The following is a 23,467-nucleotide window of genomic DNA, read 5'->3' as shown; positions in this document are numbered from 1 at the left end:
TAAGCTAAATTTGTAATTATAATTTATAGTTGATTAAAAATTTTTGTTTTTAATAATTTGTTTCTTAGTTTAAACAATTATGACTCCTCCAATACGGTTATACAGTAGCTCAAACTGTAGTTAAATTCCCATTAAGTGAGAAATTACATGTTGAAAATAAAACCGATCCTAATGTTGGTTCTGTTCATGACCCCCCACATTCTACAGCAGATCCCCAAGACCAGGATCATTGGCGAGTTTCCCTCCCCACTCGAATCCGAGACCTTAGTGATGTAAGACGCGGGACCTAACCACTCGACCCGGCTGCTTTGGGATATGATAAGGCAGCTAAATGACAAATATTTTCATTCACAAATTAAACAATCATTTACAAAAGCAGATTAGATTTATTAGAGACAATAGAGGAATTTCACCGACAAATTTTGCAATGACAGACACGACATTAAAAACAGAAACGAAATAGGAATCAACACAAGAAATGAAAGAATGACACGAATTAAATACTCCAATTAAATTGAACTCAATATTCCACAAGAAAGTCCAAGCAAAGCAAAAAATACAAGCTGACCATCTTCACACCAGGCCCCCTGACTAGAGTCCGGTCAGTCACTACCATGTGGGGGCCATGGTTCTGTTAGTCATTGCACAGATACGCATGCTAAAAAGCCACAACATTAAACATGACATCCTGCCGATCAAAAGGATTTGGCTTTAAAATTGTCACGAGTAGTTTGGTCTGGATTTCTCGGACCTCATTCTTCTCCATTTGGCCACACCATTGTAGATCTGGCCAAATACATATGGGCATAAAGGGCCTTCGGAATGGAAGGAGCTGTAGAAGAAAGTTATAATCACATATACAATTCATTTCCAGCATTTTATCATACGTTTTGTTACGGATGAGAAAATACAAAGTAAAAGTAAATTTCACTAATTTTTTTCAATTATATTCTAGCATAGAGAATGGTTTTGTGTCCCGTAACATGCTGAACAAATCAGCTCAAACCTGGTCAGCGGGAGATTTTCGCAAGCAATCTGCATCATCTTTGGGCTGCTTCCCACACCTGTTATTTCTATCATGGTCCGCACCCACCGGGCAAAACCACTATACACTGGTAGCCGATAATGGTTTGCACCCGACCTGCGGGCCGACCACGTGGAGTTTTCTAGCTTTTCTTCACGTGTAAAAGTAATTATGGAAAAAGTTCTAATTGAATTCTGTTACACTTACAATGGGAAATCGAAATTCAATATACTAACATAATTGTTTTTTCTTTGGTATAATATGTATATATGGCCAATTTTTTGGGAAAAAATTTCGGCATTCAATGGAAATTAGGCAGGAACTCCGCCGTATATCGAATTTCGGGTATCACGCGTTATTTATACATTGACTTAACACGGGAAGGAACTTTGACCCCCGATATCTACCGTTCTTACTGCAATTAGTACTTTACGAACGCACCCATAGATTCTGTTGTTCTGACGTCACATATATAATTTCTCTTTATTGGCTAACGAAAGCCACGTGTCTTAGCGGCTGCAGAAAATATTCAACACGTGGGATTGTGGTAATCGGTCAAATTTTGACCACCATTTTGTATTATAAAACAAACATTTTGAAATCTGGCAGGATTGTTTCTATAGTCGGGGCATCGATGCTGTTAAATTTCGGTAATTAAAGGACGAAAGGGGGCGTCATTGTGTCGTAGTTCGAATGGGTTGAGCTTAAATAACAGGAGATTTCGGGTGAGTTCGTAAAGTCGAACGAATTAAACCCGAATGACGTCGTTTTTTTTTAATGAACGCTCGCTGAATAAATTAAAAATATTTACAAAAAATGCATTCTTATATTTTCATGACAATTAAAATTTCTTAAAAGAACACTTACTTAAATATAAATCAAACCGTATCGCCGGAATCTCATTTGGCTATAATGTGACTAATTAATTATTAAGATGCAAAGTAATTTGGCATAGAGATAAGCGATTACGTTGCCATCTCGTGTCGAATTTAATCACTAGAAATAAATTTTAACACGAGATGGCGGCTTTACCTCTTGTCTCGCCCAATTACTTAGTATCTTAATAATTGATTAGATGATAAATTATTGTCGAGAGGAAATGTAATTTTAGAAATGCGCTCTTTTAAAATAATTTACAAGAAATTACTTACTCTCATTGACTGGTGCGTTGAACGGGGAGAAAAGAGAATGCGGTATTAAATGACGTAATGACTCTCACACGTGTCTGTGTACGTTATATTAATAACTTTATCTAATAAACACGTGAGATAACGCGCCTGCCTATCTGTTTGCATTAATAAAAATTGCTCATTATTTCTGGTAAACATCAAGATGGCGGCCGAGAATTTTTTATATACTTTATTATTATTTAAATTTAAATGTAATCTGCTTTTATTTCGTTTTTTTTTAATTTTATTAATTAAAAAGAGTGCCATAAAATTTAAAATTCAAATTTATTAATTTCTTGTACTAATAGATGGCGACGTGGTAAATTTAGACTTCGCCATCTGTCGGTCAAATCTGGTATCGTCTTTCCGGAAGTGGAAGAGTGCCGCCGTCTTTCGTTCGTTTCGCGGGCCAAGAAGCTATTAGTTATTTTTAAAATTAAAAATTCCTGTTATTAATGAATTAATAATCTACTTTAAATAAAAATTCGAAAAACGACGTGGCGCCATCTGTCGGAAGTTTCCGACAATAATAATAGGTAAGACGGCGTTAGATCATTGGGCGTGAAGTTTGAATAAGTTGAGAAATTTGTTAAGAATGGAGCGAATTCCTGCGGGAAAAGTTCACTTCCGGTTTCTTTGTCTGTCGTAGCGCACACGTGGGTTGCCATGACGACACGAACGTCGAGTTAATCTCGCGGGTTCTCGCGAGCGAGACGATAGTCGACCGGGAGTGCTGGAGCGGAGTGGATTTCGCAATCGCTGGCATTTCTTGGCTTTCTACAACGCTACGAACGGGCAGAAAATGGAAGAGGACACGAGGAAATGTCGACTGACCTGCACCCCACCGACTGGTTTCGTCGTTGCGCAACCACGTGACCCGAAGAAACTGAAGACTTACCTGGAAAATTGCAGGAGCTTTGGCAATCTCACACTGCCCAATGCCTCGAGCAAGGGAGCCCTCCTGTCCAACAGCAACCAGCAGCAGGGAGCCAGGAGCCCGGAAGCCAAACCCTCCAAGCCTGCCTTCACCGACATCTTCGAGGGCCCCCTCTCGGCCAGGCCCACCTTCGCTCTGGAGTATCCAGAAGACGCTCCCCGGACGCCACTGTCGGAGCAGGGATACGGCGGGATGCCCCTGCCCGAGGACGTCTTCGCCACCGTTCACTCCGCTCCCTTCCCCATCCAGGGGGTGTCTCTGTACGGACGGGACCGCTCCCTCCTTCGACTGACGTCCCGCCGGATGTCCAAGTCCCTGCCGGAGCTCAGGGAGTGCCGAGTCGTCCCCGCCGGCCTGCCTCTCGGAGACGACGAGGAGGACGCCTCCGAGGACGGCTACGTCTATGAGCCCCGGTCCGGATCCGGCTGGCGAGTCAAGGTGGATTTTGTTCTCTGCGTGGCGTGCCAGACCCTGGGACTGAACAGCATCTGGAGATTTCCTTACTATTGTTACAAGAATGGAGGAGGCAAGTATGATTTGCTCTCGTTAAGATGATCTTAGTAATTAATTAGCGCATTAATTGCTTCTGAATAATTACGTTTGTTTTATGCGTGCTTATGTAAGATGGGTTATTCTTGTAGCGCGTTCGGTATTTTGTAGAGAAGTCAAGAATGTTAACGGGGTAAATGTATGCGTGCAACCCGACTATTTCTGCAGATTCACCGTTGCCTCATACGTTAGTTAATGGAATGACATTCCGATATTGCTCGACACAAATCCATATTTTGAATAGCTGCGTGACGCATTGTGTAACGTTACTACCCTCCCTGTGTTAGAATTCTTCCGAGCGCAACCGTTCTGTGTATTTAAGTTGGTTTAACAACCACCTGTTGGATCCGAATAGAGCATTTAATGTCTCTTGTCATAGCTTTATGTGATTTTCTTTTATTCTTTATGCAAGTTTAAATAATAGCATAGTAGTTAAAGAGAAGCGAGTTTTAGTCGTGTTGTGGCATTCTTTAAAGGTATTCGTACCTGTACTTTGCAATAATTAGCCATTTTATGCGGCGTCTTGCTTAGTCGGGAACGTTACCGATGCACATTACAACTACGATTCTGAAATTTAAGTTTTTTTTGCCCCAAACTGGCATTGAAATTAATTTGTCAGACATTTTGGCTTCCTCATTAATTTTACACCATTTAAATCATTTAATTTACAAGCTGCGTGCGTCGTCTCTGCTAAGACAATCGTTTTTAACACGGCAATTGCTCTTCCTGTCGTACACACAGAAACCAAAGTTGCATCTCTTTAATTAATAGCCTCGTTAATCTTAACACACTAATTTCTAGGCTTTTAATTGGGTTGCGTCACTCTTCTTCACTGTTACTATCGCTCGTGTCATTCGTAAAGCTCATAAAAATTGTAAAAGTAAACAGATAAAGCTACGTGCCGAGAAAAAAGTATATAGAAAATCTTTTAGCAAGTGGAAAGTAAACAATGACGCGCGTTTATCTCTGAGAGTTATTTTTTGACGAGGCCGCGACCTTTTGTTTTATCTGCTCTAGTCTGCGGTAATTTATGGTTTTATCTGTCGTTCGACGTGCCTTTACGGAGTCGGACTTAACAGGTGTGCGTAAGCTGAGACATTTGATAACGTTTGACAATTTGATCTCCAAAGTACTCTGAATATTGGGTTCTAGATTTGGGGCATTTCATCTTTGCCCGTCGAGTACGACCTCGTACCGAATGTGACCTACCTAATACACAATTTGCTGCACGGCCTTTAAATTGCCAAATGCAGTTCTACATTCGACACATGAAAGTAAATTTAAAATGGAAAGTTAAAGCGAGTATATTTAGCGCATAATTAGAATGTAATTCTGCCAGGCTAATGCTCCCATTTTAAAGTACGGCATTGTTTAAACACAATCAAGGTTAATACACAAAGCATTTATGTATTAACGAGGCACAATACCGCCCGTAAATAGTTCCTAGTACTACTCCATTGATGTCGACGGAGGCCGACACCTCCAAAGCGAATGAATGGGGGACGGCACATCAATTGATACAGATTGCCGCTCTCCAATAAATTACGTAGTAAACGGCGCGTTCGGCGTAACGGATAATACTCCGCGTGCCGATCCCAGAAACCTCTCCGACAACCGTGGGCGGTCGTTTAACACTATCAGCTGTGTTACGTAATAGATTACTTCCCATCATTGTATGTTCTTAATTTTACATCCTGTAGTCGACAATTTGTGTCACCGACTGTGAATAGGAAGCGTTTAAGCATTTAGTCACATTTGGTTTTTGATGCGTTTCCAGTAATTTGAATTGTGAATGAAAGGAAATGCGCTGTTTTATGAGGGTTTTTTTTTTATATTGTTAGAAGAGCATAATAATTTCATTGTTTCGATCTATAGAAAAAAAAGCAGCTATTAAATGCAATAAAAATTTGTAGTGTGTGAAATTTAACTTGCTTCCTGTTATACTTTCCTGTGTTAAATTTTTAAAATATTTTTTAAATTATAAGGAGAGATCGAAAAGTAACCCGTGGGAATATTTTTACGGCTAGAAAACAAGAAATAAGTCCAAAGATGTTACGTTTCTTAGCTACTTTTCGACATTTCTCTTGTGGCGGCACCGGTTTTGTTTGTGAAATTCCGTTTTCTAGTTTCGTCCAATCACGCATGGCTAAAATGGATGAAATCCAAATGAGTCTAATTTGGACACTGGAGCACCTCAGAGAGAATTTGCGTTGTTTTGTCACGAGTGGCAGCCATAATGAGGGGATAAATGTCGTTGCGAGCAGTCCGACATTTGCGGCATATCTGTCACAGTTTCTGTTGCTAACAGAACATTGTGAATTTGTTGAATTGTTAGCATAAGTTGCGGTATTTTTGGCAGTCTTGTCTGGTAAAAGGTCGGCCGGGAGAATATAGACCACATGACTCCAAATATCTTCAGTGTTTGGGATGAGTAGTGTTNCTTGTGCGTGGAATGTGGAGTGTCTAAAAGTAAAACTTTTAACCGATACGGAATAAAGCAAAATTCTTGCCTTTAAGGAAGACGGTTACTGTTATTATCCTATAACAAATAATTTTATCATACCCCCAAAAGGATTGACGTAAGGTATATTTACATAACCGGGAGAATATAGACCACATGACTCCAAATATCTTCAGTGTTTGGGATGAGTAGTGTTTCCACGCCACGTAGACAAATGGCTTTGTGCACATTTTACCTAGCTATTAAATTTGAAATACAAAATTCTTGTGTTTTACTTCCAGTCAGAAGTAGAAATTTGCAACGATTTTATACTAGAGATGAATAATTTTAGATATAAAATATTTTATTTGCCACAGGTTCGTTTGTCCTCGCCTACCTGATCTTGTTAGTGTTGTGTGGCGTGCCAATGCTATGCATGGAGCTGTCCGTAGGACAGATAATGCAGACGGGACCGATTGCAGCTCTGGGGCAACTGTGTCCTCTGATGAAAGGTCAGTAAATGATTTATATCTGAATATTTGTTTGAATTTAAATGCAAAACTTTTGTTACAGGAATAGGATTTTCCAGTATTGTCGCTTCATTTCTACTGACTGCATATTATAGCGTTCTAGTTAGCTGGGCATTGTTTTATTTGTTCAATTCCTTTTATTCTCTTCCCCGTTGGCTTACGTGCGGTCACACATGGAACACAGAGTCCTGCTGGAACGAATTTATAACTTTCTCTTCCGCGGAGATGCGAGGTTGGCATTCTTCTGCTTTGAACAATGTTGACGGCACGCCTAGTAGTTTGGGCATAATTCCCGACGTTAGTAATGTCACGGGTATGAATATCACTTTTGTTAATGCTACCGTAGCGCCTAAACGCATTCCGGTTACTTCTGCGAGCTTCGTCAACTGCACGTTATCATCTCAAGAATTTTTGGAGTGAGTATTTTGAATTAACGATTCTGGACGATCGTCGGGACTAGAGTCATTGGTAGTAATTGCAGAACTGAACTCTTTACAGCCGAAAGTTATTGGAAGTGAGCGACAAAATAGAAAATCTGGGAGAGTTGCGATTTGAACTGATGGCTGCCGTGTTGTTCACGTGGGTCCTGGTCTACTTTGCGCTACGCAAGGCCACCCTCTTCAAAGGGAGGACGGTCTACGTGTTGGCCGTGATGTCTCACGTCGTCCTGCTGTCGCTGTTTCTGAGGGTCCTCTTCCTGGAAGGAGCCGGCAAGGGCCTTTGCTATCTGTTCAAACCAAACTGGGAACAACTGGGCAATGCTAAAGTAAGGTTTACCTCTTAGAATAAACAAATAACATAAAGTTTCATGCGAGTCTTTTTTTTTTTTATAGGTATGGTTGTACGCACTCGCACAAATCATACACTCTCTGGGGATCATCATCGGATCCAGTATAGCGGTCGGTTCGTGTAACAAAAAGCAGAACAATGCATTCAGGTAAGACCAAAGTTAAATACATGACATATCTCACCGGGAATACATACGGATTATTTATGAATTGAGTAATTTATTCTGATGTAATAAAACTACAATCATAAACACACAAACATACGAGTTGTTTTTGCAAAATACACAAAAACTTGATAAACGTTTACACTCGTAACGCGAGAGTTTTAACGCATAACTGCCGAGAGGTGAAATTCCCGTGCGGATCTTTCTCTTCTTTTGGACCCCGCCGACATCTCAGCTTTCCTTCGGAGGTTTGCCGTCTTATTTAAAGAGGCAACATATGCTTCTAACATAATTTCTTGTCGGCTGCGTTCGTGTGATTCATACAATAACAATCAGATTGTTATTGTAATTCAAATGGTAGTTATTTGTAAACAAATTGTTCTACATTACGACTACAAGCAAATAAGTAAACTCCTTTCCCCTACATGAAAACAAAGCGATTATTTGTCATTGCTCAGCGCAAAAAATTCTGGTATTTTGACCCTTCGGTATGCCATTAAGAACTGAAAATGCCACTCTGAGCTAGCACAAATTAATTTTTTGAAGATTAAAAGGAATTTTTTCTAGCGTAAGGTGTATTGAGAGAAGGTCACAAGTCTGTCCGAATACAAAATGTATGCGCGGATTTATTTGCATGTATCTAGCAACATAATGTGCTCTACATTTAGATTTAAATTAAAAGTCAGAATATTCTTTTATTTGTGGGCATATATTTTTCAATTTATTCAAGCTGATCTATTAGAACAGACCACTCGTATACAAGTATAAAAAGGACGGACGTCATTGCACAACACAGAGTAATATTTCATTTGGTTTTTATTTTGTACAGATTCTGACTAATTATTTTGTTTCTTTGCTTTGTCATTCTGTAAATATAAAGCCATATATTTTATAAAACAAACATTTGTCACAATTACTATTTTTATGCTAAGTGAAGCCTCATACTTTGAATTTAATTTGTTCCGGGAGTCCGTTCAAACTCCGAATCAATTTTTCCCATTAGAAGTAATGTATTAATGTATTAAAATGAATTAATCCGTTTCCAGACCCCAAACGATACCCATTTCGATAAAATTAAAACGGCAAATACACGTGATTTAAGGTAAAAACAACGCAATTAAATGCCCTAATAAGAAATTAAAACGACGAAACCGTAAATAAAATACGTAAGTACCGTCTAATAAAATGAAACTTGCATTTATTGGTCTACGGATTAGGGAGTGCCCAAAAGCTGTCAACAAAGAAAACTTGTAGGAAGAAATTGTTAACAAACAATACAATATATATATATAATCAAACGCAGAAAGTAAAGCGGAAAAAGCACCGAAAACATTTAAGTGTAACGCAAGAGTAAGAGCGAAAGACAACTTGGACGCACAACAATTGCATTTGTGCTTTGAGTGCATTTTTTCACTGCAAGCGCAGTTGAACTTCGAAACACCATTCGAACTCCGAGGCAAATTTTGCATTCAAAACTCCGAAGTGTTCAAAGTTAGAGTAGTTTTTAGTACAAGTTATCACAGTATATTACATATAGTGTACACAAAGTTAAAAATATGTAAATCAGTAAACATTTTCCTAGCTTGTGCGTGGAATGTGGAGTGTCTAAAAGTAAAACTTTTAACCGATACGGAATAAAGCAAAATTCTTGCCTTTAAGGAAGACGGTTACTGTTATTATCCTATAACAAATAATTTTATCATACCCCAAAAGGATTGACGTAAGGTATATTTACATAAATCTTTCCTTCCTTATATCTATATGGTAATTTTTTGCATTACACACCTGGTAAAACAGCCTTTAAAAAAATGGATGTAGTATATAAGATTAATTGTGATTGCCAAACTCCCGAAAGATTATATAGGTGAAACAGGCTGAATTTTACAGAAATATAATAATTTCCCATGGTTTAATCATATAACTGCCAGATTAACAGAAATAATATAGAAATTCTCCATAGTAGTGAATACACTAGAGTGTACGGTATGGTGTATAGTAAGGTTTTTTTATATAAATAAAACTATAAGTGTATAACGAAAGGAAAGTTTTATGTAAATATACTTTACGTCACTCCTTTTGCGGTATGATAAAATTATTTGTTATAGGATAAGACCAGCGCAAGTTGTATTTTTTGTTGTGTTACTAATAATTTCTTAATATATCATAATATAGCATTGAAGAGGACCTAGAAACAAAATAGGCCCGAAATGCATACGTAATCTGATATTTCAATAAACAATGTTCCTGGCCTTGAAGCCGTAAGACAGTCTACCAGAATTTTCTGAATTAGAGACGTACATAAGAAATTTTCAATATATTTTAACCTTGGAATTGTATGCACACTGTGATAGCAACAAGAAATTTGTGTCCTTGTCTTTACAAATGCCACTCGACCGTGCACATTCTCTTGGCTGGCATACGACACTTGGACTAGATATAATAGAAATCTTTGTGATTCTTAAGCAGTTTTGCTGTATATATTCCAGTTTTAGTATAGATTCCATGTGCATGTTTTTCATTTTTTAAAATGACCTTAGAAAGACTCTTTACCGTTACAGTGTAAGGTTATTAAAACCTTAAATGCCAACTTAGAAACGAAACAAATGATGAACAAAGCAATGTGATTAATCTCCGCAATGTTCTATGCCTCTAAATGGCTTTTGCTTTGCTTATAGGTTTAAAAATAAATCCACAAAATATCTCTGAAATGCCATAGAACTCCGGCATTTGATTCCGAAACGTGCGAGAGCCGAAGCCAGACTGCAAAATAATCCAAAAACATTTCTTGGCCTGTTAAAAAGTTTTCAACTGCCTTAAAGTTTTAACAAAAAATATGGCTAAATTAAGTGAGAAAGTTGTAGTGTCACCAAATTATTCGGAAATGACATTTGACAGAAATGGACAATGCTAGTAACAAAATAAGTTAGAGGACCAAGTTGCTCATATATACCTATGCTGCCGACGATAAACTGCAATATGAAGTCTCTCTTAATTGTCAAATGCCTCAACAAATGCTACACGTGGTAGGTAATTGCAAGGCGTACCACCGTACTGTTTTTCTAGTATTTTATCTGCATTTGCCATACAGTGGTACCGTCTTCGTTTGTATAGCTTTCCGAGAGTCTTCGTTGACACGATAGTTCCTCAAAGTGTATCTGATGAGTGAATTGTTTGCACATTGCTATGCCCGAGTTTTTATCTGTAAGAGTGGTGTCACATCAGTTATATTTTGCATATGAGAGAGTACTGTTCGTATTCAAGTGATAAAACTTCTCTGTATGATAAAATGTGCAGATAGTTCCTCGAAGAGTATCATGTCGACGAAGGCTCTCGGAAAGCTAAACGCAGAGTATTTAAAGACGGTACAGCTGTTGGGCAACTATGGACAAAATTCTAGCGAAGCAGCAGGGAAGTATGCCCTAAGATTTCCTACCGTCCCACGCGCGGACCATTTCTCAAGACATTCAATGGCTGAGAGAGGCCGGTCGTACCGCAGCTCATGTAGGTATGCACACATTACTCCGTCTTCTATTTGCACCATCCGTTTTTGTGATGTGTCATTTACGGCCGATTTAATGCTGTAAGACTCGTGTAGTTAGAGACAGGAATGCTAACTTTCAAGTTTTACTGCTAGATGTGTTGTCGTCGACCAGAACTATGGAAATGAGATATTGGTATGGTGAAGTTATTATCTTTAAACTTAGTACTTTTACTTTATGTCCGTACATTTTTATACAAGACAAAACGACATAAATGAATTGTCTCTCCATAATTTGTGCTTGCTATTTAATGCATGACCGATAATTGGGTTGTTCTTAAGAAAAGAATTGCATTATCATTCCATTGTGTCGTAATTAGCTATCGCATTCCGTCATTAACACTCGGTTTTAAACATTGTTTGTGATTATCTGACTTGTAAAGTTTATCCCGAATGCGTAAACAGATCCATTTGGTTAATTAAGTTGATAGGTTTTCATTTTTTTTCTACATAAAAAGTTAATAAAATGGAATATTAAATGGCAGAAGTGCCGCAACTTTGAACGGTATTCTGACGATTGCCTCGTCACGGCAGATAAGAAATATATAAATATTGCGTAACTGACAATGCGAAACAAGTGTCATAAAAACTTTTACATGTAAAATATTAATTTATGCTTCTGTATTTTGTTATTAATGTGATACTTTATCATTACAATCAAGAAATAATTTACTTTCTAAGCATATTTGAATGCAATTAATCTGCGAGGGAAATAATCTTTAACTTGTCGTTACCGCATATTTTCCTATTAAGAAACAGAGCAATGTGCATTTTACAGTCACTTAAATTTGATGTGCGCCTCCTCCGAGGAATTTAAGACCCCGCCGTTGCCGAAATACGAGAAAAATCCGTTATGCAATTCCAAGCGTCTCGTTCGAGACGTGCATAAAATATAAAAACATCGACTAGGTCAAAACTTGTAACGTAAAACTCTCGCCGTAATTCGACACCAAGATCTGGCAGATCGTCTTCATTAATATTTGAAAAAAAAAAATCTATTTGCATTGAATTTTATGTGTGAAAATTTAGTTTAGTAAATGTCCTTGGCTCTATTGTTTAGAATTTAGGACGATAAAAAAATTTAGATAAGTCTCGTCAAATTTTTCCACGGGAATAGGTTAACATCGGGACGTCGATTTGCAAACGTTGCATAAATATTTATGACGACGCTCCGAAAAATTACTACGGTGTTAAGAGTTATTATTGGTTTTGACCTCTGAACTATGTCAAAAAACACTTGCTGTCCTTGCAATGCCGAAAACTCTCGTATAACTTACACAAATAAAGTAATTTGCATAAGAAAAAGTTATCACAATATTAAAATAACTTTTCTAATCCCATAATTTGTAAGTGTAGATTCCTGTGTCAAAGAATCACACCCTACGAAAATTGTATAAATACCAAAAAAAGAAAAGAAATACGTAGTAATTTAATATGCAGATGGATAAAAGAGAACGCTAACTTAACAAAGTGGATTAGGTTATCAAAATTCCACCAGTTTACTTAGTGTTCACACGAACACTAGTTCAGTCGACCCCCTATAACACTGTTGATAATTCCGTGTTATACGAATTCCACGATGTACGAGTCTCTTGGATTTTACAAATACTTGAGTTGTTCACAGCCCGGCACATGTATTTTTAAAATTTAAGTGACTCCTACAACATGGAATTCATATAACACGGAATTATCAACAGTGTTATAGGGAAGTCTACTGTATTGTAAAATAGTTCACAACTTTGGCATATTGTACTTATTTTTTCAATACGTCAAGTACTTAAATAAAAAGCAAGGTTTTTAAGTAATATTTAACTTTCTTTGGTTATTAATTACAAAATCTATTAGGAGAAAGGAGAAAATGTTCTAATAAAGGGCGAATTTGCCGAGATCAATTTGTACAGATTTAAATTCAACTATTAGAGCTAATAGTATTTTAGGAAAAGTACTTGATAGACGTACAGAACAAAAAAAAATCACGATAGTGTTTTGTTTAATTCCCTAACTGTAAAAGTGGCGGCATTAGAATTGGAATGTTGCAAACTGATATTGCGTGCGTATTGTGAAATTCCGTGTTTTAGTGTAAGAAAACTTGCAAAATCTATGGTTGCAAAAGTCGCCAGTAACTTCAAAGAATATTTTGTTATCGAAAGGAAGCGTGTAATTTTTAATTACGACAGAGTGGAAAGTTTGACGGTCGTCAAAAGAAAATTTAAAACTTTCTTTGCAAGATGTGGTAAAACGGTAAAAACATCCCAAAGCTACGTTTAAATAGTAAAATTGCGAGATGGACTGAAGAATTACAAAGTACGGACCGCTCCGGATTGCGAAACGAAACAAAATTTAGCAGTAAAACCCAGATCGCAAGACTTATACAACCAAGTACTAGTGTATTGTGATGGACGACGAAACATATTGTTTTGCACATTCTAAATATCTTACCGGTTGAGATTTCTACATCTCTTCTAGTCGCCAAGATGCCCGGAGCACTACAAGATGAATAAGACTAAGTTCCGTCATTGTGGTTTGAAGAATGGACTGTTTCTCTCTACTGGGATAATAAATGCAAACACTTACATTGATGACATTTTTAAGGCACACACCAATAAGCCACTTTGCAACTTGTCATTATTCTAACACTGTGTTCCAAAAGAACGAAATCCGCCAAAACTGCAACCGATCGAACGGCATCGTTTAATCCTTAAAGGAATTTTTGACATAAATGTATTTGAGTAACAGAGTAACCAATGAGCTTGTGCATAAGCTTAGACCGACATTTGTTGCGAAGTCTGTTCGGCAGGGTACGGTGTCACTTAAGGAGATTGTGAACTATTTTGTAACTACAATAGTAATACGCCATCTTAAAATAAATAAGGTTAATTTTGTATTATCTCCTGTTCAATTTTTATTTGTAGGAAATTTTCGGTGACCCTATTTTGGTGTGTTCGAAAGTCTCTTAGGGTCTTAAATATAGTTGTAAAATTATTATTATGAACCAAATCCAATTTATTAAATGTTAATATTATCATTTGCAATTGCTTTCGTAGGGATACTTGGATCCTGGCATTTTTTACGGTGGTCACGGTTCTCATTATAGCGTGCATTGCCTTCGGGAGCGTTGGACACCTATCCGCGAGAACCGGAAGGCCGATAGACTCCATCCTGCACAAAGGTAAATATTAGAAACGCGAGGCAAAATTGCCAATGTCTGACACCGATCTGTTGCAGATCCCGGTCTGGCATTCGTCGTGTACTCCGTCGCCGTGGGGACCACTCCGGTGCCTTCGCTGTGGGGTGTGTTCTTTTTTATCATGTTTTTCTGGCTGGGAATGGAGTATCAGGTGAGTGTTCTTGCACTCTGTCTTTCAAAGCAATTTTCTGTCGTTAAATTAAAACTGTTTCTTTTATTGCTTCTCGTCAGAAAGTATGGTAAGTGGGCACAATATGCAAGGTGTAACATTATTTTCTTCCATTAACTGCAAACGATTCATTTCTGTATGTCTCTTTCAGATAAAACTGGTGGCTGTTGTGGTGACGTCTCTAGAAGAATCGTACAGTCACTTCATCAAACGGAAATTCCAAGGACATTCCTTGTTCCTCTTCGTAATATGCGTCTTCTGTTTTTTCTCTAGCATTTTGTACGTGACGCAGGTAATATATTTTCCGAGCGGAAATTCTTTAGCGCCGGACCGTCGGAATGTAATGCGTTTTCCGTTACAGGCTGGAATATATTTCTTTCAAGTGATAGATCATTATGTGGGAGTGCTGGCAGTTGTCATACTGGCCGTTTTTGAAGCCATCTCCCTCAGTTGGATTTATGGTAAGTATCAAAACAATTCGTTTAGAACCTTATGTTAATTAAAATAACTAATTATGTTCGATGTGATTTAATCATCGAGGGACCAAAAAACTAAGTTCCGACATCACGGAAGCTTTGGGGATGAAGGTGTCCGTCTACTTTCAGATCTGTTGGGCTTTTCTCTCGCCACTGGTGTTGCTGGTAGGAGATTTTTTAATTAAAGGTAATCGTTGTCGTTCAAAATTTGACAGTGAACTTCTATTGCAGGCTGTGGTAATTTTTAGTATTGCAACAATGCACAAGCTGGCAGACGATTCTGGTTACACCTATGCCAGAGTGGGTAAGGCTGTGGGATGGTTTGGTTTTTCCCTGACTCTCTGCTGGATACTGATCATAGGACTGAATACTTTCCGCAAAACGCCGAAAGTACACTTTGTGGAGGTGAGATTTACTTAATTTTTGCATGTAAATACAAGGGTTGTTAGGCTTCTGTCCAGAGTTTTGGTTATAGCAATGGAATTGTGTGTGTTATGTAGTCTCGGTTTATTTCTCTAGGTACTCTCCCCATTGTTTCGGCAATGTGCAATGCTGTGCATGCAGAATAGAAGTCTTTTGGCTGGTGTTGGGGAAATTCTGGATCTTACAATGCAATTATCAACTGTTTGGTAGAATTACCCTGTGGCTCTACCATCAGCCAAAAAATTTTTGGTAACAATGCTATGATGAGAGTACCTACAGAGAAAAAAGAAACATTATGCAGTCTCAATTTATGTCTGTTCCATTACCGGCCATTTGTTTTTGCAGAGGATTCGAGCAGCTGTGGAACCAAAGAAGCATCCCGAACCACTTCACCTGTGGGATCCAAAACCCATAATAGTCATGAACGGTACGCTTTTCATGAAGGAAGAAGAGGAGGAGTACGACTACGACGAGAAGGAACTTCCCCAAATTTCCGAAAGGGCCGTACCTTTTCTGGAGTCGAAAAATGCGAGGGAGACAGCAATCTGACGAGAACCGGGCAGCTAAATAATACTCATAGTTTTTAGGCCGTACGTTGCACTATTTATGTTAGAAACACAAAACCGGTAGGATGAAAAACGTACGTCGGTTTTATTTTGTAACTTTTTTCCCCCCGAGCGCATCGCGCCCGTCGCTCGAGAAACTTCGGTGGGCGAGGCTTTTCGGCCATCAGTCAAATCAAAATGTCCCAATGCCGGTTGTGATATAATTGAGAAATTTAATCGTTGCACGTCGAAGATCGAGGTTCTCCGCTGTGATAAACCTGTCGTGGAACAAAATTGTCACGTTAAAGAAACGTTTGGGATCAAAAATATTCGATGTACATATATCAGAGTTCTATTTTTCTACTCCGATCGCATCACGGAAACTGTAAACTTACTTTGTTAGAGCCAAAGAACCTTTTACTGTCGCATTAGCACAGTACATGTAATATCATTTTTCAGTATGTTGTATAGAAACAAATAAAATTGTAGTTCTTTTGTATTTACTGCCAACTTAGTCTCTCATTATGAAAGTATATAACACCAAACTGTAAAAACTTATAGGAATTTTTATGTCTCTATACATCATTTGGCTACCATAACAATATATATATATATATATAATAGTTTTCAATATGAGTACGTTTGTACTAACATCTTTGATTTCACGCCAGATCGTGATCGGCCACACTCTGCATCAGGTATTCTTGGTAGAGATGTTGCTAGAACATAATTTAATGTTTAACACTATGTGAAATGGGATCGATAACTAAAGAATCACAAATGATCCTCTTACCTTTTTCACCTTCACATAGTTTTGTATGTAATCCTTAGTTTCGATTAGGGTCCTCTTTTGTTTTCTGGTGAGGGTGGGCTTCAGTCTTGATTTGAAACACAAGGCGTAAATTAGTATTTTATTAAAAGGTTAATTTATCACTATTTTCTTAACTTACCTGAAATACCACTTTGCCAGGATCAGAAATAGGACAGAAATTATGGAGACCGCAATCAGGAACGAAACGTAATAGTCGGAAGGAAGTCTCTTCCACAGCGCACCCACGTTCGGCTGAAACGACAACTAAAAATTAATACTGGAAAATTCGGAAACATCCCCTGGAGAGCAGTCACTTACCGTGTACAGCCGAATTATTTCGGACAGGTTCTCCCCCAAGACGTAGCTTGAAACGTTACCGGTGAGGAAATTCAAGACGAACAGAAGCGGCAGAACGATGCCCAGCATGGCGAGCAGTATTCCTTTTCCGCTGGCACGAAAATTCTCCCGTTTTGACTGTCTGAAAATATACTACAATAAGTAAAAATCTAATTGTGAAATCGTAAATGTTTGTCTGCAAGACTATTTGGAAATGTTCACTTCGATTGTATAGTTGTCTAATGAAAAAAAGAAAGCAGAAGTGTGAATGTCAATTTGGTGTGTGGAATGTAAGAGAAGCAAGAAGTGAAATGACTGAAAATAAGCTGGACGAGAGTGAAAGACAAGAAGGTTATGGATGTGAATGTGAACAAGAACGTTGATCTGGTCTGTGCGAGAGACAGAGCAAGCAAACACAGGAGTAGGTGTTTTAATTAATGCATACGTGCATGAAGGAGTACAAGCAAGTGAATTAAAGAACAATGTGAGTGTGCTTCAAAATAAAAATATAGAGAATGATTATTGTCCTTTCTGGCATTTGCAATGACGAGTTTTGGAAAAAGTTGTGGAGGGTGTTATTCTAACTGGAGATGTGAGTATGAAGAGAGGTATCTGAAGGAGTGCTGGTATACGTGGTAATCTCTGGGTGAATGATAATGGAGAACAATTCATTGAGTCTTGTGTGGAAAGATATCTGTTGTTGTCCAACAGTTTTTTATCATACAAGTTTACATACAATTTTCCTACGTGAACTAAAGTCAGAGTAGCATAATACATTTTGCTGTGTAATGACAATAGATTGAGAAGTACAATGGAAAGGATATAAGAGTTATGAGATAAGCCAACCGTGGTTCAAATGATTACTCGTGATAGTGAGAGTGCACCTGAAGATCATGGAGGAAGAGGAAAAAGAGTGCCCGATGACTGGAGAAGCTAAATTTCCAATTTTGTGTGGTAGAAACAGGAAGAGAGATATATGGTGGAACAGTTGAGCGAGCAGTGAAAGAGAAAAAAGGCTGCAAACGTGGGCCAACTGAAAGGCAGTGTAAATGAGGATGAATATAAAGTGAAGAAGCAAGAGGCTGCGTGAATGAAGCATGGGTCAGGCATTTGCAAGGGACATTTCAGGAAAGTAGAAATAGAAATACTCTTCATTTTGCTTCCAGAATAGTTATGTGACAACAAAGAAATGTCATACCTTGAGTATGAAATACAAATGGTGAGTTGTTGTGGCACAAATAAGAGGTGGCATGAATATTTGAAAACCAGTTGAAGGGTAGTGAAAGTGCACACAAATGGAGGAACAGTTGCAGAGATAAATGAAGATAGGGCCACATCCATCACTATTTTTTTCAGGAATGCAAAATGGCAAATCTGTTCCAGGTGGTGTGACTACAGAAATGTTAAGATATTGAAGAATGGATGCTGTGACTTTGCACCTTATGTTGGGATAAGAACATGGTGCCGTGCAATTATTCCAATAGACAAGGGAAAGTACAAGAACCTCTGATTGCTGAGTATACCTGGAAAAGTATTTGTGCAAGTGCTGGTTGAAAGTTGAGAAGTTGACTGAAAGTAAATATGGAATGTGCAATGTGGATTATTAAGGAAGTGAAGGGGTATGTGTATCAGATTTTCACATGGAGGAATGTTTAAGAAAGTGTTTGCAATGTTTGTTGGTCTAAGAAAAGTAGAATGAATATGGCAGATATTATGTGATTACGGAATGAGAAGTAAGTTACTTAAAGGTGTGAGAGTGACGTGTGAAAACAGCAGAGCATGTGTGTGTGTGGATGGTAAAGTGTGTGACTAATTTGCAATCAAGAGGGAGTACGACAAGGATGTGTTATGTCCTCGTGTGTGTTTAATGCTTTTCAAAGACGGACGTGTGAGGAGATCTAGAGTGCCTGACTGTGAAATAAGAATTGGGAATAAATGAGACTCATTCATTTCCAATTCTCATTGACACTATGCTATCAGGAGAAAGCATGGAAGAGCTTCAGATTTTTATCTCGAAGAGGCGCTTGAGGAAGATATGCTGCGAGTGAATGTATGGCAATTATTAAAATAGTTGCCAAATGGATGATCTGTAAGAGTGTAATCTTTTGTTTGCAGTTTACACTTTTTACATCACAGGCACAAAAATATGCATGTTATGTATGTGTTTCAAACAGGATTATGTCAATGCTAAATAATTTATTATATTTGATAATTTGAATATTTGATAATTTCAATGAGAACATTACTCCTTACATATTCCTATTTGGAAAAGAAAACTTAGGCTTAAAGTTATCAAACATATAGTTGTGTGCAACAATGCCTTGGATGCTAAAACAAAGTCTTATAGAATAAATTGGTGTTAATTAGAATAGGAATTTTAAAATTAAATACCCAATATACTTAACAGTATATTGGGTATTTAATTGGACATTAAACTGTCCAATGTTTTTTGGACAGTTTAATGTCCAAAAAACATTAAACTGTTTTGCCTTTTTTTTTTTTTTTTGGGGAGTTAAAGATCAAAAGGCCTGAAATCTTTGGATCCAACACTTAATTTGTTTGGTGATGGATCTCATGCTCAAAATTTCATCGGATTAACTGACAGGAAGTCATGTTACAGGCTTATAAACACAAGACTCAGCATTGCAATTAACTCTTTCTGTACATTAGTTAGTTAGTTTCCTTTCTACTGGGCCAATTGCCAAAATGTTGACTATTTTACCTAGTATCACTCGATTTTATACCAATAATACAAGAATTCCAACTGTATCTGCTGTTCTACATCATTCTAATCCACTGAGACTCATTCTAAGCTGAAAACAGTTAATGTCCTTCCAACTCACATGTGAAATAAATAACATTTTGAGAACCGTCCCGACGTATTTGTATCCGCTCCTCTAACAAGTGCCAAAAATAGCCTTGAAAATAACAGTGTTCATGTGTGTTTGTGTGCGCGCCACATCCCCGGCTACCTGTGGTGATGTGGTAATGCTTGCAATTTCTTTTTATCTCTGTAGTATCTGGTTCGAAACCCAATTTACAAATGAAATTTTTCTAATTTCAAAGTTTCATTGTATTTGAGTAGTTGGTTGGTTGGTTTTCTATCAATTTGGAGAATTTTGTTGCAGTAGAAACATTGCCTTCATAAAGTTTCTGTTTAATTTGATAGCAATTACATATATTTATACTGTGGAAAAGTGTATATAATTTGTGTCAAGTGTCAATATTTTATTGTTTATTTCAATCATTCTGTCATCACAGATGTACTTCCTTGTCTTTATTTATGAATTTATTGTATGTATATTAAAGAAAATCCCTTTAGTTGTAGCGACTAGCATTTCTGTCACAAAACTTCTACCGAAAGTTGCTACGACTTGTTATAAACATATAAATGCATGCAAGGAACAGCTAAGCAAATATTTAAAAAAATACACATTTATCTATAAATTAATTTGAATTATCACTTCGCTAACAGGGAAGATGATTGGGTATTGCAAGTTACTTCTATGTCTGCTTGTCACAAATTTTGAGGCCTTTTTTGCGACTTGGAGGAGCCAGATGCACCTCGACGTCTCTTTTCTTGGAAACAAATATGCCCGATAGCTATTGAGATGTCATTTATTTCATGCATGGATCGAAAGGTTTCTCTTGTTAGTGTCTTAATAATTAATTAATCATAGTTACCGATATATTTATATTTTGTAATAATTAAACCGATATCACGCATCAATACAATACTTGCGTTTAAAAAAAATCTTATCCATTCCTTTTAAAACAAGCATTTAATTTTTAATTAGGAATTAAGATTGCCAATAATTCCGTGTTTTTATTTTGTTTTTGTCTTAATTATGAGAAATAAACTAAATTGTTAAATGATAGAACAAAATAAGATCTTAGTTTGGATAACCTATGACTTTTGTCAACTGCAAATAGTTGTGACAATCATCAAATAATTCAATTGTCAAATAACAGAGTGCAACAGGAACAATTCCTTCATTACAAACAGAATAAAGCCATGGTTTATGTAATTCAACTAGTTAATAAAAACAAAGAAGCTGCATTACGTATGCTTCACTTTTAGGTCCATCTCGAACAAAAGTAATGCTTACTTAAAAACATTGCCGCATTCCTCTCAAGGATGATTTATATACTAAAAGGCTACAGCCCATATTAGTTAAAACTATGCATAATAATATCCTCCTACTAGCGTATTGTGTATATTTTAACAAGGTTTATTATAATCAATGCATGAGATAAAGATGATGTTGATGACATCCGGATACAGTTACTAAGTTCATTTCATTTCTCTTTGTAAGTTGTTAATCATATAAAATTCGAAAATAACATTTACTTTTTAATATTGAAAGGATTAAAGGCAGAAGAGCTTTATTGACGAGAACACGTATGCTGCTAGATATATGCTTGGCTACTAACGTTTCAAGTATAAATAAATTTCTATCTTGCAATATTGCATCCTAATGTTTAAATATTTTCGAGTAATGTGATGAGTTTATTTTGAAAAGCAACATCTTCTGCATATTGTGTCGGCAAAAGAGTCACATTTAACTGGATCAATTTATAAAAGTGTGTGACAAGCACCCTATCAAATGCCCTATTGTACCCCTACAGAAATTAAATTAGCCAAGTACGGGAACGTAATTGATGTATTTACACTCTCCCAATCATAGTTTTCATATAGCACGATAAGAAATTGATAACATAACATTACGAAGGAGCAAGCATCTTGGAAGGACGAGAGGTTTTTCCAAACCTCTCATCCTTCCAAGATGCTTGCTTGGACGAGAGGTTAGTGATTTGGATATCACTAAGAGGTTCAATTACAGTGAACAGAAAAAAAGGAAAAGAAAAGAGGGTCTAGTTTCAGTTTTTTTAAGATTTTTATTTTATTAATATTACTAGAAAAAGAAACGTTTTGTAGAATTTGGGGAGAAAAGGATGCTTTTCACAGTTACAACTGTTTGTGTTTTGTACTTTAATTAATAGACATTCATTGCCTTAACATTATCGTCTTTTAGAAGTTTTATGGATGCAGGAGGGAACAAGTGTACTTTTTTATAAGTGATCTCGACATCTTTATTCAATGTGGTTAAATAAAACTATATTCCAGAAACACAAAGCTTACAATTACGTCAAGGCAATACTTAACTCGGAATTTCGGATATCCGATCAACTTTAACAATACAAAAAGCATGTTAATCCCTCAATTTTATATAAAAATTTGTGATATTTTTTCTATTATAACTCATCTATTCTAAAATAAATATTCCATTCCAGTATACAAATTTCAATTACAACAGTTCATTCTTAATTTCAAATACTTTTGATGTCGCCGTAATATCTTAACTGAGTCGTCGGCTCATTAACCAAAAATGGTCGGAGTTTTGGCCGTCTAAAGTTAGTCGGTTATACTAATTTATGTATTTTGCAATGTCGCGTCAAGTTTATTGAATTTTTACATTGCAATATAAAGTGTACATTTGACTTTATCTCGGTTAAATAGGCAGTTGAAAATGTTTACTACGTAATAAGTTTATTCTGTTATATTGAATGACAATCTGTAAAAATTTCCCAATTTTTTCTTTCAAGTAAAGGGTAGAGTGTCAATTATATTGTGAATAATCATTTAATCTTTCATGTTTAAAATATTCCTCATTTATGTACAGTCTGACAAATATTTACAAGTAACATTTTTCCGGAAGTATTTACAAATCTAGGATTAATAAAGATTTCAGGACAATACGCACTCGTCACGAAAAATGGAATCGTATATTGCGGAGGCGATGCGTTCACAGTCGTATTCGAGAGAGTTTAGGGTGTTCTGTATTGTCAAATTGATGGTCCTGTCGATCTCTTTACACACTTCTTCAATTCTGTTAACGCATCTGCTCGGCTAATTTAAATACAAAAAATGTGTAGGTTTAATTACCGCGTTCTGCAAGTTATTTTAATTTGCATTATGGCAGACACTTACATTGTTCGAATGAGGCACGTAGATGGTTGGCAAATCGAAACCGCACTTGTTTAAACCGGGACGTTTACAAAGTTCTTGAACGATCTGCATTAACACTTTCTGAAAATGAATATTTATGTTAATATTTTAATTTTTCTATACACAGGATAATTCCAAAACTATTGTTAACTTTAAACGTGTATCCTACAGCTTGGAAGTATAAGAAGGCTCAGCGAAACATTAACTTTCCAAGATATGGCCATTGTAGTCACCATGGAAACTCCAGGAAGTTGCTTGCTGTTCTCTATTGCTTGTATGTTCTCTGGAATTAAGCACAAATTTGCTATGGAGAACTCATCATACAGGAACACTTCTTCCAATGGTAAAAGTGATCTTGTATGATAAGTTCT

General features: G+C 36.9%; 2 protein-coding genes and 1 long non-coding RNA gene across 4 annotated transcripts in view; 1 reads left to right on the top strand and 2 right to left on the bottom strand.

The window, feature by feature from the left end:
- Positions 1–366: 366 nt before the first annotated feature.
- On the bottom strand, positions 367–2,238 carry LOC111615796. The gene is made up of 2 exons (XR_002755137.1): positions 2,176–2,238; positions 367–832 (listed from the first exon to the last, which is right to left on the bottom strand). It is a non-coding gene; the product is annotated as an uncharacterized LOC111615796 (long non-coding RNA).
- Positions 2,239–2,598: 360 nt separating this feature from the next.
- LOC111615755 (sodium- and chloride-dependent GABA transporter 2-like) lies at positions 2,599–16,438 on the top strand. 2 transcript variants are annotated; one of them, XM_023357194.1, is made up of 12 exons: positions 2,603–3,656; positions 6,497–6,631; positions 6,693–7,065; positions 7,148–7,415; positions 7,483–7,586; positions 14,184–14,308; positions 14,365–14,477; positions 14,647–14,787; positions 14,857–14,956; positions 15,036–15,136; positions 15,203–15,376; positions 15,740–16,438. In XM_023357194.1, the coding sequence occupies exons 1-12, from the start codon at positions 2,996–2,998 to the stop codon at positions 15,941–15,943; spliced, it is 2,499 nt and encodes an 832-aa protein (XP_023212962.1). In that variant the 5' UTR covers positions 2,603–2,995; the 3' UTR covers positions 15,944–16,438. The 2 variants fall into 2 exon arrangements, with proteins under 2 accessions (XP_023212970.1, XP_023212962.1); XM_023357202.1 differs by lacking the exon at positions 15,740–16,438 and having other exon boundaries at positions 2,599–3,656; positions 15,036–15,132; positions 15,203–15,345.
- Positions 16,439–16,448: 10 nt separating this feature from the next.
- The window catches only part of LOC111615769, a 28,913-nt gene continuing 21,894 nt past the window's right edge, over positions 16,449–23,467 (bottom strand). Inside the window, exons 8-13 of the mRNA XM_023357212.1 lie at positions 23,079–23,177; positions 22,852–22,997; positions 17,069–17,228; positions 16,890–17,002; positions 16,733–16,817; positions 16,449–16,658 (exon numbers count right to left, since the gene is read on the bottom strand). Of these exons, the coding sequence (XP_023212980.1) occupies positions 16,602–16,658; positions 16,733–16,817; positions 16,890–17,002; positions 17,069–17,228; positions 22,852–22,997; positions 23,079–23,177 (660 nt within the window). The 3' untranslated portion in view covers positions 16,449–16,601. The remainder of the gene's footprint in view (positions 16,659–16,732; positions 16,818–16,889; positions 17,003–17,068; positions 17,229–22,851; positions 22,998–23,078; positions 23,178–23,467) is intronic.

This window comes from Centruroides sculpturatus, unplaced genomic scaffold (assembly GCF_000671375.1).
Source record: "Centruroides sculpturatus isolate CEXI.00-Female unplaced genomic scaffold, Cexi_2.0 scaffold161, whole genome shotgun sequence".
Taxonomy (NCBI): Eukaryota; Metazoa; Arthropoda; class Arachnida; order Scorpiones; family Buthidae; genus Centruroides; species Centruroides sculpturatus.
Note: the sequence above shows the minus strand (reverse complement) of the source record. Positions and strands in the feature narration are given on the sequence as shown.

Bases quoted from the DNA above. Each gene is read 5' to 3' on its own strand.
- LOC111615755 (XM_023357194.1), top strand. From the start codon at position 2,996: ATGGAAGAGGACACGAGGAAATGTCGACTGACCTGCACCCCACCGACT. The intron at 7,066-7,147 runs GTGAGTATTTTG...AACTCTTTACAG, and splicing joins TCATCTCAAGAATTTTTGGA to CCGAAAGTTATTGGAAGTGA. The intron at 14,309-14,364 runs GTAAATATTAGA...GATCTGTTGCAG, and splicing joins AGACTCCATCCTGCACAAAG to ATCCCGGTCTGGCATTCGTC.